The sequence below is a fragment of the Zeus faber genome, assembly GCF_960531495.2.
Source record: "Zeus faber genome assembly, chromosome: 12".
In the NCBI taxonomy this organism is placed as follows: Eukaryota; Metazoa; Chordata; class Actinopteri; order Zeiformes; family Zeidae; genus Zeus; species Zeus faber.
Genome location: NC_137196.1, coordinates 24,233,773 through 24,248,288, shown reverse-complemented (window position 1 = coordinate 24,248,288; position 14,516 = coordinate 24,233,773). Strand labels below are relative to the sequence as shown.

The following is a 14,516-nucleotide window of genomic DNA, read 5'->3' as shown; positions in this document are numbered from 1 at the left end:
GACGAAACCACACTGAAGCAGTTGTCAAGTATGGCAGCCAAAGCAGGAAAACAGAGCCGCTCGGGAGCGGGACTCTCCGGCAGAAAGGGAGCCGGGGAGACGGAGGAAGAGGAGCTGCCGTTGCAGGCCGTCCTCGTAGCGGACAGCTTCAACCGGAGGTTTTTCCCGATCACCAAAGACCAGCCGAGGGTAAGCAGGCGGTCCTGCTAGCTGTGATGCTAACGCTAACGCTAGCGGCACCGGTCGGCATGCTTGCTGTCAGTGACCGGCGGAGACACCACAACCCATATGTTGGGGTTTAAACTTGTGGCCCCAAAATTCTCTCACAGGCACGTTTCTGCTCCGTAAAAGTGGAGGCCCTTGACCGTAGCGTGACCACTTGTTTACAGGCATTACTCCCGCTGGGCAACGTCGCTATGATCGACTACACCTTGGAGTATCTGACTTCAACTGGGGTCCAAGAAACATTCGTCTTCTGCTGCTGGATGTCTCATAAAATCAAGGAGCACTTGCTGTGAGTCCTTCGTTTGCCAGTGTCTCATAGGCTGTGGGCTATGTCAATGACTCACCCACATATTATCCCCCCTTGTCCTTCTGATAAACAATGCTTTGGTTTGGTTTCTTTATGAATTTGATCTTTATGAATTTGATCTCTCTGTCCGACAGGAAATCCAAATGGTGTCGCCCGACCTCTCCGAACACGGTCCACATCATCACGTCCGACCTTTACCGTTCCCTCGGCGACGTGCTGAGGGACGTGGACGCCAAGTCTCTCGTGCGCTCAGACTTTGTGCTGGTCTACGGCGACGTCGTGTCCAACGTCGATGTCAGTCAGGCCCTGCAGGAGCACAGGTGACCCGGGTTTGGAAATAACTTGTTATTTGGTGCGAGGTTTGCTTTCCGTTCATCCTTTGCCTGGCTCGCGCGAGAAGAGATCCTCGCCCTTTCTGTCCGATATGTTGACCTTGTTTCATCCAAACCGTGTGAACGTACCGACGCTCAAATATTACACAAAAAACTTCATTTATATATGGCTGTCCCCTTGTCCTCAAATATCAAGGCATCGGCGAAAGGCGGACAAGAACATCTCGGTGATGACGATGATCTTTAAGGAGTCATCGCCAGGTCATAAGTCCCGCTGTGACGAGGATGACATCGTCGTTGCCATGGACAGCAAGAGCCAGCGGGTCTTGCACTACCAGAGGACGCAAGGCCTGAAGAAGTTACAGTTCCCCATGGTAGCCATCTAACTGACTATTTACCTTAGAAGCGTCTTAAAATCTCTTGACGGATCCTTCAATATGCGGGATGAACGGTGAGACTTTACTTGACCAGTGGCGGTTGCTCTTCTCTCAACTACGCAGAACATTTTCCACAGCGAAAGCGATGAGTTTGAAATCCGACACGACCTCCTGGACTGCCACATCAGTATCTGCTCTCCACAGGTCCGAGCCCTACACACTGACTCACTCGATGCATTTTAATTTGTTTGTTCTGTCAGTTTCCTCAACAAAATGTTTACGTTCTCTCAGGTTGCCGAGCTCTTCACGGACAACTTCGACTACCAAACTAGAAATGACTTTGTCAGAGGGATACTGGTCAATGAAGAGGTACAGTTGACAAATTAACACTAGCCTGTGGATTCTGATTTAAACTAAACACCCCTGTGTGTTTAATGTTATTTAATACCATCTTCTCTTCCTAGATCCTGGGAAACCAGATACACATGTACGTCACAACTGACGGCTACGGTGCCCGAGTCTCCAACTTGCTTATGTACGACTCGGTTTCTTCTGACCTCATACGCCGCTGGGTGTACCCCCTCACCCCGGAGGCCAACTTCACCGACCAGAAGGGGCCAGGGTGCACGCACTCCCGCCACAATGTCTACCGCTGCTCCGGCGTCAGCCTTGGCCATGGCAGCCAGATGGAGGAGAATGTCCTGATTGGCCGCGACACCATCATCGGCGCCAACTGTCAGATTTCCAACAGTGTCATTGGAAATAATTGCACCATAGGTAGTTGCCCAAAACCATTTTCTCCTCTGAGCACCAGGAGCTGTGCATGTGGAATGACAGACACATTCAATAACCACCCGTCTTCCATATATCAACAGGTGACAATGTAATCCTGGACCGTGCCTACATCTGGAATAATGTGCATATTGCTAACAACGTAAGAATAAGCCAGTCTGTGGTCTGCGACAAGGCTAACATCAAAGAGGGCGTCAGGTTAAATAAACAGTGTGTCCTGGCGTATAATGTAAGTATGAGTCCAACCCTTCTGCTTTTCATCAATGTATAAAAGATTAGATTACCCTGAACTTTACGTACTGTACCAATGAAATGAACACTGAGACGCGCCGTTTTCAGGTTGTCATCGGACCAAACATCTCTCTCCCGGAAGGCACTGTGGTGTCCATGCACCACCCGGAGGAAGAAGAGGAGGATGACGACGACGAGTTCCTGAGTGACGATGCTGCAGTCGGCCAGAGTAAAGACAAAGCCAAACAGAAAGGTGCGCATGACGGTGTCGCCGCCTTCAAAATGTCCCGGCTTGATTCCGGGTCCCCGGTGGCTCAATCCTTTCTCCCCTCCCCTCAGCGTTTAACCCGGCGGAGGTAGGCAGAGATGGAAAGGGCTACATCTGGAAGGCTAGCAGTCTGGATGACACCGAAGACGAAGAGCTGTCTCAGTGTATCTGGGGTAAGACGGGACCTCAGTTGCTTTTTCTCATGGTTCTCTCCTCCAAAGTGAACACAGGTGGCCGTGTTAAAATGAACACTGCGCCCCGGGTTGGTCTCGTCCCCTAGGGCTGGTGCTGAACCCCGACCCCGAGAGCGACAGCGAGGCCAGCGAGCACGACGACGCCGACGACCCGGTCATCCCGTCACCTGAAATGGATGACATCAAAGGTGGGGCCGGTTTGTGCCGTTCGTGAGTGGGGAAGGCGTGAATGTGATCACCTGCCCAGGATCATTATCTCAACTCCCGCAACTCTACCTGTATTACCTGTATTACCCCTTTATCCCAACTGGTTAAATTAGAATAATAGAACAACTCGGAAAATTTCTTACTGTTCCATATAAAACGTCACGAGAGACGGTTGTTGGATTAACCCGCTCTCACGTCCCTTTAAAAATATATATTACGGTTGGTGCAGGCCTGTATCCCACAGTGGACACGGGTCTTTGGAGTCTCCCCTTGACCCCGTGTCTGCTTTTACCCGAACAGTCTTCCAGATGGAGGTCCTGGGCACTCTGCAGAGAGGGTTGGAGGAAAACATCGGCTGCGACAACCTCGTGCTCGAGATCAACTCTCTGAAGTAAGAAACAACTACAGCTTCCCCGTGCGTCTTGGGGAAGGTCGCTGATAGAAACTGTTCACATGTCAGGTGACCGGATCACATGATGAGGTCACATGAGAGCATCAAGTCAGTTGCCGGGTGAAATCCTGGTTACATTTTCAAATAAAGTCCTAGACAAAATGGCACCATGAAAAAATACTTTCAAAAGTATCACATCCTTGAGATCAGGTGTTCCCAAACACCGACGGCCTTGGCGGACTGAGCTCCTATCAAGGACCCCCCCACACCACCGAAAAAAATGTTGTACACACTTTACCTGCTTGTAATACACATCATATTGTCTAACATTTCACTAACATTTGCTGATAAAAAGTGCAACATTTACAGCAAAAATGTGATTGATATATATTTTTTGAGTATATATATATTTTGTTAAAAATATTTTGAAATAAAAAAAATCTATCAATTGAAGGTCGCAAACCCCATTTAGGAACCCATAGATGATGTTTCAATTAATACACTTAAAACCCAACAAGATACAGATCCAGTCCACCCTACTGCAGTATCCGAATTGTCAGTTATGTCACCCATAGTACCACATGAAAACATGGAATGAGTCCACACGTTGGGATAACAATGTCTAACTTTGGGCGTCGCCCTTCGTTTGTTTGTGTCTAGTTGGATTGATATGTTGCTGTTGCAGGTATGCCTACAACATCACCCTGAAGGAGGTGATGCAGATCCTGACCAGGGTGGTTCTGGAATTCCCCTTCCAGCAGCAGGGGCTGCAGCTCACCACACCCCAATATGCTGCTCTCCTTGTGCCGGTGAGTGAGCCCGCAATCCGAAAAATGATCTTTGGGATGCCAAAGGGGACCCTCGGGGTGTGACGATTCACCGATACGAACCAGGAACGGGTTTGAGCGTTGAAGGTGCGACTACATCGACCCGTGGACATTAGCACTGACAATTAACACTCCAACGCATCCAAGGTCATAACAATATTTTATTATATATTACTATATGAGAATCAAATATATATATATTATATTATATCTGAATGCTATAAAGTCACAAAAGATACATATGATTCACTGGTCTTTTATGAAATATATCTATGTGAAGGTAAGCAATGCCACTTTAATAGAATTGGCTTATTTTAATTTATAATGGAAAATGAATGTCTACATTAAACAAATGTTGAGAACTGAATCAGATTGCATCATACTCAATCGTTCTGTATTAAATGTGTCGTCTCTGAATCCTGTCTGTAACCCATGTATCTGGATGCGTATCAGGTCGTCTTATAAGGGAGAGATGCACGCCCCTAGGAGAGCGATATACATTGTCCTGTATTTTTTTATTTTTTTTACATACATTACATACATACATTGTCCTGTATTTATTTTCCCCAGCTGCTAAAGACGTGGTCACCGGTCTTAAAGAACTATGTGAAGAGAGCACAGGACCATTTGGATTGTCTGTCGGCCTTTGAGGAATTCTTCTTGGAGCATGAGAGCCACTGGGGCGCCATGATCAAGGTTGGGGCCAATACAGGCCAGCGCTCCCTCATAATGAACATACGTTACACTATGTGCTACGTACTACATATGTTTCTTGCACAACCATTGTACTTGGAGTGTGTGAGTGAAAACAAAAATGATATAGCGCCGCCACTTCTTTTCAGCACTGTACAGGACGACACTTACTTCCGCCGCTTTAGAGTGACCTGCCCGCCGCCATTGTTGTCGTAGTGAAGCGCTGTTATCACAATGCTTTGTGCTACACGCTTGCCAGCCTAATGTCCAGTGGTTGCATACAACAATATATCACTGGCTGTTGTATTTGATCCCGCTACTTTTCACGTAGTGTATGATGCGTACGAAGGTTTAAACAAGAAAACCGCTAAAACATGAAAATTACATCAAATGAGACCAGGTTGAAAAGCACCGTGTTAGTTATCCGTCGGCAGGTGAGCACTGAGCTTTATCCCGCTGAATCGTCCAGGTCTTAATGAACATGTACCAGCTGGAGATCCTGGGGGAGGAGATCATCCTACGCTGGTTCTCCCAGGGAGCCACCAGTGACAAGAGCCGACAACTGCGTAAGAACCAGGGGGTAGGTACTGGATGCTTGTTGGCATGGTTTTGTCTGATGCAAGTGAACCGTGAGATCTGCATACAAACACTTGTGTAGAACATACAGCGGTGTGGCGTTTATGGCTTCGGTTTCCGCCTTGATTTCACCCCACCCTTTTTTGCAAACATTCAGTTATTTATTTCCGACTTTTATGGTTTGATTGAAATCCATAGTTGCGTCATAGGCCATTGTTCACTTGAGCAGCTAGACTTATTATGGAGTAGTTCCAGCAAACTTCCCCAAGCATCCCCTATCCACTCCACTGTAGCGTGAAAATACTGCTCACATAAACTGTATTTTCAAGTATGCTCAAGTTTGTTTACTTAACCATCTCATTCTTTAGAGAATCCCTGTATAAATCGTCAGGGGTTATAATATATACTTACAAATGTTAAAACGTGTTTGTAGTTTTGTGAACTGTTGCTTGATATTGTTTTTTTCCCCGTCAGGAGCTACATTTAGCCCTTTTTAATTTTATTTTTTTTATGAATCTCCCTACAGAATTATTTATTTTGTTGCAATTGACAGCGCACCTAAAGTGCCAGAAAGGCTGTCTTACCCAAATGTCTTATCTTTTTAATTGGCATGCATTTGTTATAATGCAGAGGTGAATTGCCTTTTTTGTTCATTTTTTTTTAATCAGCTCCAGAAGTTCATTCAGTGGCTAGAGGAGGCGGAAGAGTCATCGGAAGAAGAAGGAAACTGACAAGAGTACCCTGAGAGAGGATTAAAAACCTGAACATGGGACTGGTTAGTGCATCAGAGGCTGGTTCGTGTCTCTAGTGGAAAGTGTTTGGTCCTCCATGACAACGTTCCATCACCAATCTGCATCGCTGTCTCCCCTCTGCAGTGCAAGACGCAATATAATCGAGGAGTGCTGTGTCATGGGAGACTGTGTGCTATGGATGTAGACATTAAAATAAAGAGGATTTTATCCTGGGTGCTTTGGAAAATGTAGTCTTTTTTTTTTCTTTTTTTTATAATGGCTCAGTTCACTTCAGTCACAAAACAGTAATATTTTATTCACTCGTGTAAATTGTCAATGATATACTATACAATTGCTCCATTTTTAAAACCACCAACAATGTTGCGTCTCCAAGGAATGAGATATTGCTGCTGCCCGTTCACATACTGAGGTTTTTTTTTTTATTGAGCTTCATAACAAAACAATCACATTTAAGACATGAACAGTGTTGTCCCTTTGAGTGGCAATTTGACGTAATGTAGTTGACAATTACATGAAAACTACAAAATAGTTACATACCCACAAAAAAAATGGAAATAGAAAGCAGAGGAAAAATAAACACATGAAAAACAATCTCAATTTAAACACCGTGTTTCATTGTTAAAGGAGGAATTGCAGCAAAGTTGAGGTACAAAAATAGGGTGAAACTTGGATTCTTTCACATTTATACCACAGTGGTTAGGGGGAAAAAAAAGCTTTTGCCATTTTGGCCCCTACTAGGCAGCCACCATCAATGGCAACCACTGTGCAACACAACAGCAAAATATCAGTATATTTGGCACTTGCATCAATTTCTTAATCCTAGATTGATCTGCCCTCCCGCTTTTTGACAAAGCTATAAATGGCTCCGACCAAAAGAGAAGTCCCTGTGATTCCACAGACAGCCGACAACGACTTCCACATGGTGGCTACGCTCTCCTGCCTCGACATATAGCTCTCGTAGTCCGTGGGCACCAGGATATACGGGCGGCCATCCAGAGGGGCCTGCAATCTCATCACGTTGCCCCCTTCCAGGACAATTTCCCCAAAGCCGGTCACAGTGGCCCCCACCCGCAGAAGCTCCTCGCTCTCTTCTTGTCCCACAGGTTTCTCGCCACTCAGGCCCTCTAGCATCACGTTTGCCAGAGACTCCTCCGCATATCTAACTCGGTGGTGGACGCGCTCCAGGTACCAACCGGAGGCCTCCATGGGGTTCTGAACCTTCACATACAGGTCGTTGGTGAAGGCCCTCGGAGACACCAGACTGAAAGGTACCGTGTTGTTGGTCTCCTTCCTGTTCGTCCTCCGCGAGTTCCTGAAAGTGGAGCCGTGGGCATATTACTGATAACGCGGCACCGACACAGAATCTGTAGTCCTCCGTCTCAACAACCGCAGTGATTTTTATTTTTCTGCTGACGTACCACGTTCTTGTCAGTGAGTTCCAGTATTTCCAGTGCTCCTCTACGGCTATCTTCTGAATGACACCAAAGCATCGTGGGACAAACTGGCTGGCCAGCGGCTCCCCGTCCGGCAGGATACACCCTTAAAACGAACCGGTACAAATATGTGTTTACACTAATACTGTATTGGTTTTGTTCACCTTTTTTTAAATTTGTATTTCTTTTAAGTGGCAATCCACGAGATGGTCTGTATTGGGTGGATCACACAACAAACAATTTATTTAATTTTATTTTTTAAGAAAATGATCTCACAGATTGCCACTTTAACATTTGTTTGACTTGACCAAATGTTAAAAAAAAAAAAAAAAAAAGGTATATGCACCTTCCACAGCAGCGTACAGTAACCGTTTGTGACTTGACGTGTTGAGTAGTCTGACCAAGTGCTCGTCTGGCCTGAAGAACGGTACCTTCTAAGACAGAAAACAAGGGAAACCTTCAGATTAAAGCCGTTTAAACGCCCGGGACTTGTGTGTTTTTGGGGCCCGGTGGCCTGCGGGGCCTGCGGGGCCTGCGTGCCTTCAGTGTCTGCAGCTTCTCCCTTTTTTCCTGGTACAAGTGGTAGAACAAGCCCGACAACGCAAAGCTGGATCCCACGCCGAGGAAAACCAGGGGGTTCGGGAGGTCGCTCATTGTTTCCCTTAATAAACAACAAAGCAAAAACAAAACAAACAAAAAAAAAAATGGACAGGTTGCACAATAAAACAAGTGAATTAAACAAACACTGAATCCACAATTAACTTCGGGTTATGATGGTCAGGGTTGTCTGTGTTATGTAGGATGATTTTTTTTTTTTTTTTTTATATATTTTTTAAGAACCGCTCAGATGACGTTTCTATTATCATTTCTATTGTTATCGTCTATATTTACATTTATATTTACCTGGAATAAGTGCTCGACACGCCGCACCTTCACCTTCTACAATGTCCCGAGGAATCGAAACCAAAACAGCCGGGCCAGGTCGGACAGGGGCCACTTCCGTGTTTTCGCTGCCGACGTCACGCACCTGTTGGCCAATGGGAGAAAGGGACCCAGCTTCACCGGCTTGTTCACCAGAGGGCAGCAACGACATCCACTGGAGGAATGCTGGGAATTCCCGTGTCTGTGTGTGTCTGTGTGTGTCTGTGTGTGTCTGTGTGTGACTGTGTGTCTGTGTGTGACCGTGTGACTGTGTGTGTCTGTGTGTGACCGTGTGTCTGTGTCTGTGTCTCTGTGTGACTGTGTGTGTCCGTGTGTGTGCGCGCGCGCGATGACTCCCGAATCTGCTCCAACTATCTGTAAACTGGGATTATGCGATAAAGCCTATCAGTAGCATGCCAGTTTCAGCAGATAAAACAAAGAAGTAGGTCACGTCGCCTGCATTGTAACGTGCATTGTAACTGTTGAGGCCAGCGAGACCGTGTCGTCCGACAGCATCATCGAATAAAGGCCTGAACAAACGCATACTCTGCAGAGATTTCCCAACATTCTGTTATATTACTCCATCACAGCTGCTATAGCCTCCACATTCGTTTAAAAAAAACCTGCATCTTTCTATAGATTTTACAGCGGGGAAGGAGACCTCAGACGGGGAGTATAGAAGAGCAGAGCACAAACAACAGCACAGATGAAGTTGTTTTTTTTTTCCCTTTCAAACATTCCTGCCCTCAACATGTGTTTAACAGTGTTCCGGTTGTCATTTATTACCAGTGAACGAAGGACAGCTGCTTTCAAAAGATGCCCCTGCCCACTCACCCACCCATCCTCCTTACTTGACTCAGATGTTGATTCATTCCTTTTCACCAGCATCTCGGCACGTCCTTGGCTGTGCACTGTGGTCGCACCAGTGTTCAGTGCAATTTGATGACGCTGCCTTCGGAATTTCTACGTAGGTGTGGAAGCGGCGTTGAAATTAAAAAAGCCGCATTGTCCCACACAATGTCTCAAACGCAATCCACCTCACCCGATCCAGTAAATCTAAACCTCTTTGATGACACGCTGAGAAATATATTAACGTTGGTGGCATAATAAGGGGAAAGGCCACCCTCCACCTCTCCCGACTGCTACAATTCTTCTAGGAATGCTGTCATAAAATCCCAAGCTGTGTGCGGGATATTGCGCCGTTACTCAAGGAGAAAAGCCCCCCTGTTCTTTGAGGGGTGAAGGAGGTGGAAAGGTGCTGCACACACTCTTCACTCAAGATCTTCCCTTAAAGGTTCAGTGAACAGGTGACTGGGGAGGTTGATTAAACCCCTCTTTGATTTGTTTTAGCAGTGTGTTTGGGGACGTTATTGATCCTGGTGTGTGTGTGTGTGTGTGTGCGTGCTTGAGTGTCTGCGTAGACTCACATGGGTGAAGCTATTGTTGTAACACCCCATTTTAATTGTTACACTCCACTGGTTCTGAAGGAAGGAAGCGACAGGCTGACAAACAACTAGAAAACATTCAATATTAAATTCCATTTAATATTGAACACCCCTCTCTCTCTTTCTTGTATGCATTGTGCATGCGTTCGCCTGTGTGCATGTGTGTGTTAGTGTATATATATATATATATATATATATATATATATATATATATATATATATATATATATATATATATTTATATACATACTGTATATATATAATATAATATCATAACCGTACACTGCACAATAGGGTTAGACTCCCACAAGATGTCTCTTGGTTGGTAACAGACATTATGGGCTGCAGGCATCCTATGGCTTTCTCCATGTGTGAATGTAGGAAATAGGGCGAGCGATGAATTATCTCATTCTCATAACGCTCAGGGGTGCATGGGTGCTTGCGCTCCTTCCACCAGATTACCTGCCTTTGTGCGCTGGCCTTGGACACAAGTGGTTTCCGAACGGCAGCCCGGCCGTAAAATCCCGCTTTGTGGATCTCAACGTGTAGCTTTTGTCTAGGACGGATCACGAGGCGCTGGTTCAATTCTCCGAAAAATGTTCGAGACCGTGGGTTTGTGGCGCTCAACCGCTGCGCCGTTAAATCCCCATCTGCCCCCTGGACGTGGGCTTCAACTTCAGCAGAGCAGTACGTCATTAGTGACGCTGTTGATTTGAGTCTGTGAAATATCACAGAGGCAAAAGTTTTCACCTTTTTTTTTTTGAATAACATTTTTTTCCCAAAGCAGCCGTGGCTTAAATGGACAAATATTTGAACCGCTTTGCGATGAGTCACGCAAATACGTGACTCACGCCGCCGTTACTTGGTGTGGGAGGCCTCTGCCTGCCACTCCGACCTGAGTGTCGTGGCCGGCGGGCCGGGCCAACGGTCCGCTCCGTCCCGGCACTTTCGGGCGGTTTTGATCGTGATCACCGCCGCGTCGTGGCTCTTATGAGAACGTGAACGTTCATTGACGGTAAAAGATGCTCGATGCCCACATTGACCGGCAGACGCCCCGGAGTGGCCTGTTCCGCCTGGAGAAATTGGAAAGATTCACAAAAAAAACCAAAAAAACCCCATTGTCATTATGGTTTCTTCCGAGATCAATTCAATGGTTTCATGAAACATAAACCTGCACTTAGAAAGCAACGAAACCCAGTAAATCAGACGCAGCACAACTCTACAGTAACACTTCAGCTGAGAGCAATTTGAGGCGTATTGACTGTATAGTGACGTTACGGCCGTGTTCTTGTGTGTGTGTGTGTGTGTGTGTGTGTGTGTGTGTGTGCGTGAGTGTGTGCGTTTGGCCAGAGGGTAGAATTCAAGTGCTGACAAAACACTTAAAGATTGTTATTCAGTCCCTGACCTGAATGGTATTTTAAGAGTTGTGAACAGACATTATGCCACAATCTCACCAAACTTTTGGGACGATGCGAAATGTGTGTTTGAAAGTTGCAGCCCTCCGCGGCACCTTTTGTGACGGTCGAAACTTTGAGGCGTCGCGTCCGGAAAAACCTCTTCCAAACTGTACCTGGAGCCGGCGTGAGAAATTTCATGCGGGCTGTCTGGAAATGGTGGCAGCGGAGATATGGATGTCGTTTTCAAAAGGTAGAGCTTCATTGAAGTCCGGAGGGAAGTCAAATGCGTTTCTGAGCGTAGTGGTTTTGTGGAAGGCTTACAGAGAGAAAAAAAAACCGTTATTAAAATCATTTGAACTTTTTGGTCAGCCGGCCGGAGATCAGAGAACACCAAAAGATTCTTTTTCTTTTTTTTTTTTTCTCAAATTCTACAACAAAATGCCTTAGGGAGAAGCAAATGTATTCTTGTATGATGACACAAAAACGGAAAACGATGAAAGCCCGCTCTGTACGGCCAAAAAGTTCCCCGGCCTTATCTCGCAGGACACCGATGGCCAGCCATTTTGACTCTGGCTCAGACGAATGCGCGCGCGTGCGCCCGTCGGCGCTTTCATCCATCTGCCGATGACCAAACGCGCGGCGCGCGGCGCACGGCGTCGATTGCGCCCAATGTGATGCATCCTCAGAACGCGGCATATGGGGTGGACACCTTTTTGTAAATAATTTTTTATTTTTTTTTTACCATCGGTACGAATGAGGTTAAAGAAGCCGCTCGTCTACGTGCGGCAGTGAAGTTGCACGCCGCCTGAATGACCAAAGGGCGGACAAGCAAAAGGCCCCGAACGACAATCAAACACACATCCTGTCCGCATCTGTTGAATTGGAGAAAAGAAGTTGTCCCTATGTAATCACTCCGCAATTCCGAATGGTCGTGACAGAAGTCGCTTTGCTGCTATTCGGACGCTACTCATGGTGGCTGTTCGTCGGGCTGCGGCCTGCTCTTTGTTCGAGCGTAAACAAGTAAATAGAAAGTGCGACACCCCGGGGCCACCACTCCAAAAGTTTGAGAACGAGGATCGTACACAAACTCAGGGTATCGCTCCTTCAGAGAGCTTTTATTTTGAAAGTCCAACATCAGAAGGTTGCGATGGACGTCAGAAGCGGTGACATGAGGTGGTCATTAATTTGTTTCTTTATTTTTATTCATTATTCTATTAATTTTATTTGGCTTGATTTTCATTCACTCCTTATGGTTGCTTTCATTCTGTATCATAATTTGAGAGTTAACATGTCATGTCTAAAATTTCACACCTGAATGTTACGGCGCTCTGAGATGGTGTACTGTCCAATTGGAGTGAAATTAGACTGTGGAAAGGTGGGGTTTCCTTTATATGTTCTGAAATGATTCAAGCACTCTATATTAGATGTACCCAAGTACAAATACTGGAAGTACTTATATATTCGATGTGAAAACACGTCCCTTAGTGCCAGGGTTCCCAAAGTGGGGTCCCCAAACCAACTGCAGGGGCTCCATTTTTTATATTGAGTTTTGATTTTCTCACACAAAATATAAAGTATACTCAACTTCATTAATGATGGTGTTTGTTGTTGTTGTTGTTGTTGTTGTTGTTGTTGTTGTGGTTGTTGTTGTTGTTGTTGTTGTTGTTGTTGTTGTGGTTGCTGTTGTTGTTGTGATGTTTAAGTACAATTTTTAACCATACAGCCATTTATTATAAGCAGATCGTGTGCACAACTTGTCTTTGTGGTAAACCCGTTTGGGCCTTAATGCGTCAGTCTGTGTTCTCTGGTTGAAGGTGCAGTTTTTCTCGGACGATAGTTTCCTCAAACGTAACCCTCTGTTTCAAATCTTATCCTGTTGTTTTCTTTTTCAACAGCTACGCAGGTGATTGTTTATAAAAGTACACACGCATAACCTGCGTGTCCGCATTTTTTTAGTCCACTGCCCATTGAACTGAAACTTCAACATGCTGAAAAATGTTGGTATAAGATATAAGGTTAGAGATGGTTAAGTTGAGGTATGAGGTCAGAGATGGTTAAATTGAGGTATAAGGTTAGAGATGGTTAAGTTGAGGTATGAGGTTAGAGATGGTTAAGTTGAGGTATGAGGTTAGAGATGGTTAAGTTGTGGTATGACGTTAGAGATGGTTAAGTTGAGGTATGAGGTTAGAGATGGTTAAGTTGAGGTATAAGGTTAGAGATGGTTAAGTTGAGGTATGACGTTAGGGATGGTTAAGTTGAGGTATGAGGTTAGAGATGGTTAAGTTGTGGTATGACGTTAGAGATGGTTAAGTTGAGGTATGAGGTTAGAGATGGTTAAGTTGAGGTATAAGGTTAGAGATGGTTAAGTTGAGGTATGACGTTAGGGATGGTTAAGTTGAGGTATGAGGTTAGAGATGGTTAAGTTGAGGTATGAGGTTAGAGATGGTTAAGTTGAGGTATAAGGTTAGAGATGGTTAAGTTGAGGTATGAGGTTAGAGACGGTTAAGTTGAGGTATAAGGTTAGAGATGGTTAAGTTGAGGTATAAGGTTAGAGATGGTTAAGTTGAGGTACGAGGTTGGAAATGGTAAAGTTTAGGGTTAGGGTCAGTGACATTTTTCAGACTGTTGGGCTTTCGGAATAATGGGCTGTAGAAACAATGGCATGACACCCATTTTTCAGCTGTGGGGTTAGTGTTAGGGTTGGATTAGGGTTAGGGTTAGGGTTAGGTTGTTTGAGAAAAGAAGCCTACCCAGTATGAGGTTAGGGATGGTTAAGTTTAGGGTCGGGTTAAGGTTTGGGGTTTGGGGTAAGGGTTGCCCATTTTTCAGCTGTGGGGTTAGGGTAAGGGCTTAGGGTTCGGGGTTAGGGGTTAGGATTACCAATTTTTCAGCTGACTTGCCGTCAAAATTGCGCAAGTCCTGCGAGAAAAGCTCGAACCTGCGAATTGGCTCCCCACCCCACCCACCACACCTGTTGTTACACGGAATGCTCCTTTAATCCAATGAATGACTTGCCCCGTCGCCCCTCATCCTTCTGGCGGATTCTTGAGTGGCTTCTCTGCATATCATCTCCTATAGAAACCCCGTGTTTGCGGACACCTTTCACCGCGGACTGAAAAGCAGCGGCAGCACAGACGTGCGTCGGTAG

General features: G+C 45.6%; 2 protein-coding genes across 3 annotated transcripts; one reads left to right on the top strand and one right to left on the bottom strand.

Annotated features, from left to right (window-relative positions):
- Positions 1-12: 12 nt before the first annotated feature.
- On the top strand, positions 13-6,390 carry eif2b5 (eukaryotic translation initiation factor 2B, subunit 5 epsilon). 2 transcript variants are annotated; one of them, XM_080010974.1, is made up of 17 exons: positions 13-189; positions 390-514; positions 667-852; positions 1,061-1,238; positions 1,365-1,445; positions 1,533-1,610; positions 1,706-2,018; positions 2,117-2,262; positions 2,373-2,517; positions 2,604-2,705; positions 2,813-2,914; positions 3,234-3,324; positions 4,010-4,133; positions 4,722-4,847; positions 5,314-5,424; positions 6,089-6,195; positions 6,296-6,389. In XM_080010974.1, the coding sequence occupies exons 1-16, from the start codon at positions 31-33 to the stop codon at positions 6,149-6,151; spliced, it is 2,130 nt and encodes a 709-aa protein (XP_079867100.1). In that variant the 5' UTR covers positions 13-30; the 3' UTR covers positions 6,152-6,195; positions 6,296-6,389. The 2 variants fall into 2 exon arrangements, with proteins under 2 accessions (XP_079867100.1, XP_079867099.1); XM_080010973.1 differs by having other exon boundaries at positions 6,089-6,390.
- A 187-nt stretch (positions 6,391-6,577) lies between these two features.
- mul3 (mitochondrial E3 ubiquitin protein ligase 3) lies at positions 6,578-8,587 on the bottom strand. Its single transcript, XM_080010988.1, has 5 exons — positions 8,509-8,587; positions 8,146-8,266; positions 7,952-8,039; positions 7,591-7,711; positions 6,578-7,484 (listed from the first exon to the last, which is right to left on the bottom strand). The coding sequence occupies exons 2-5, from the start codon at positions 8,257-8,259 to the stop codon at positions 6,992-6,994; spliced, it is 816 nt and encodes a 271-aa protein (XP_079867114.1). The 5' UTR covers positions 8,260-8,266; positions 8,509-8,587; the 3' UTR covers positions 6,578-6,991.
- Positions 8,588-14,516: the final 5,929 nt, after the last annotated feature.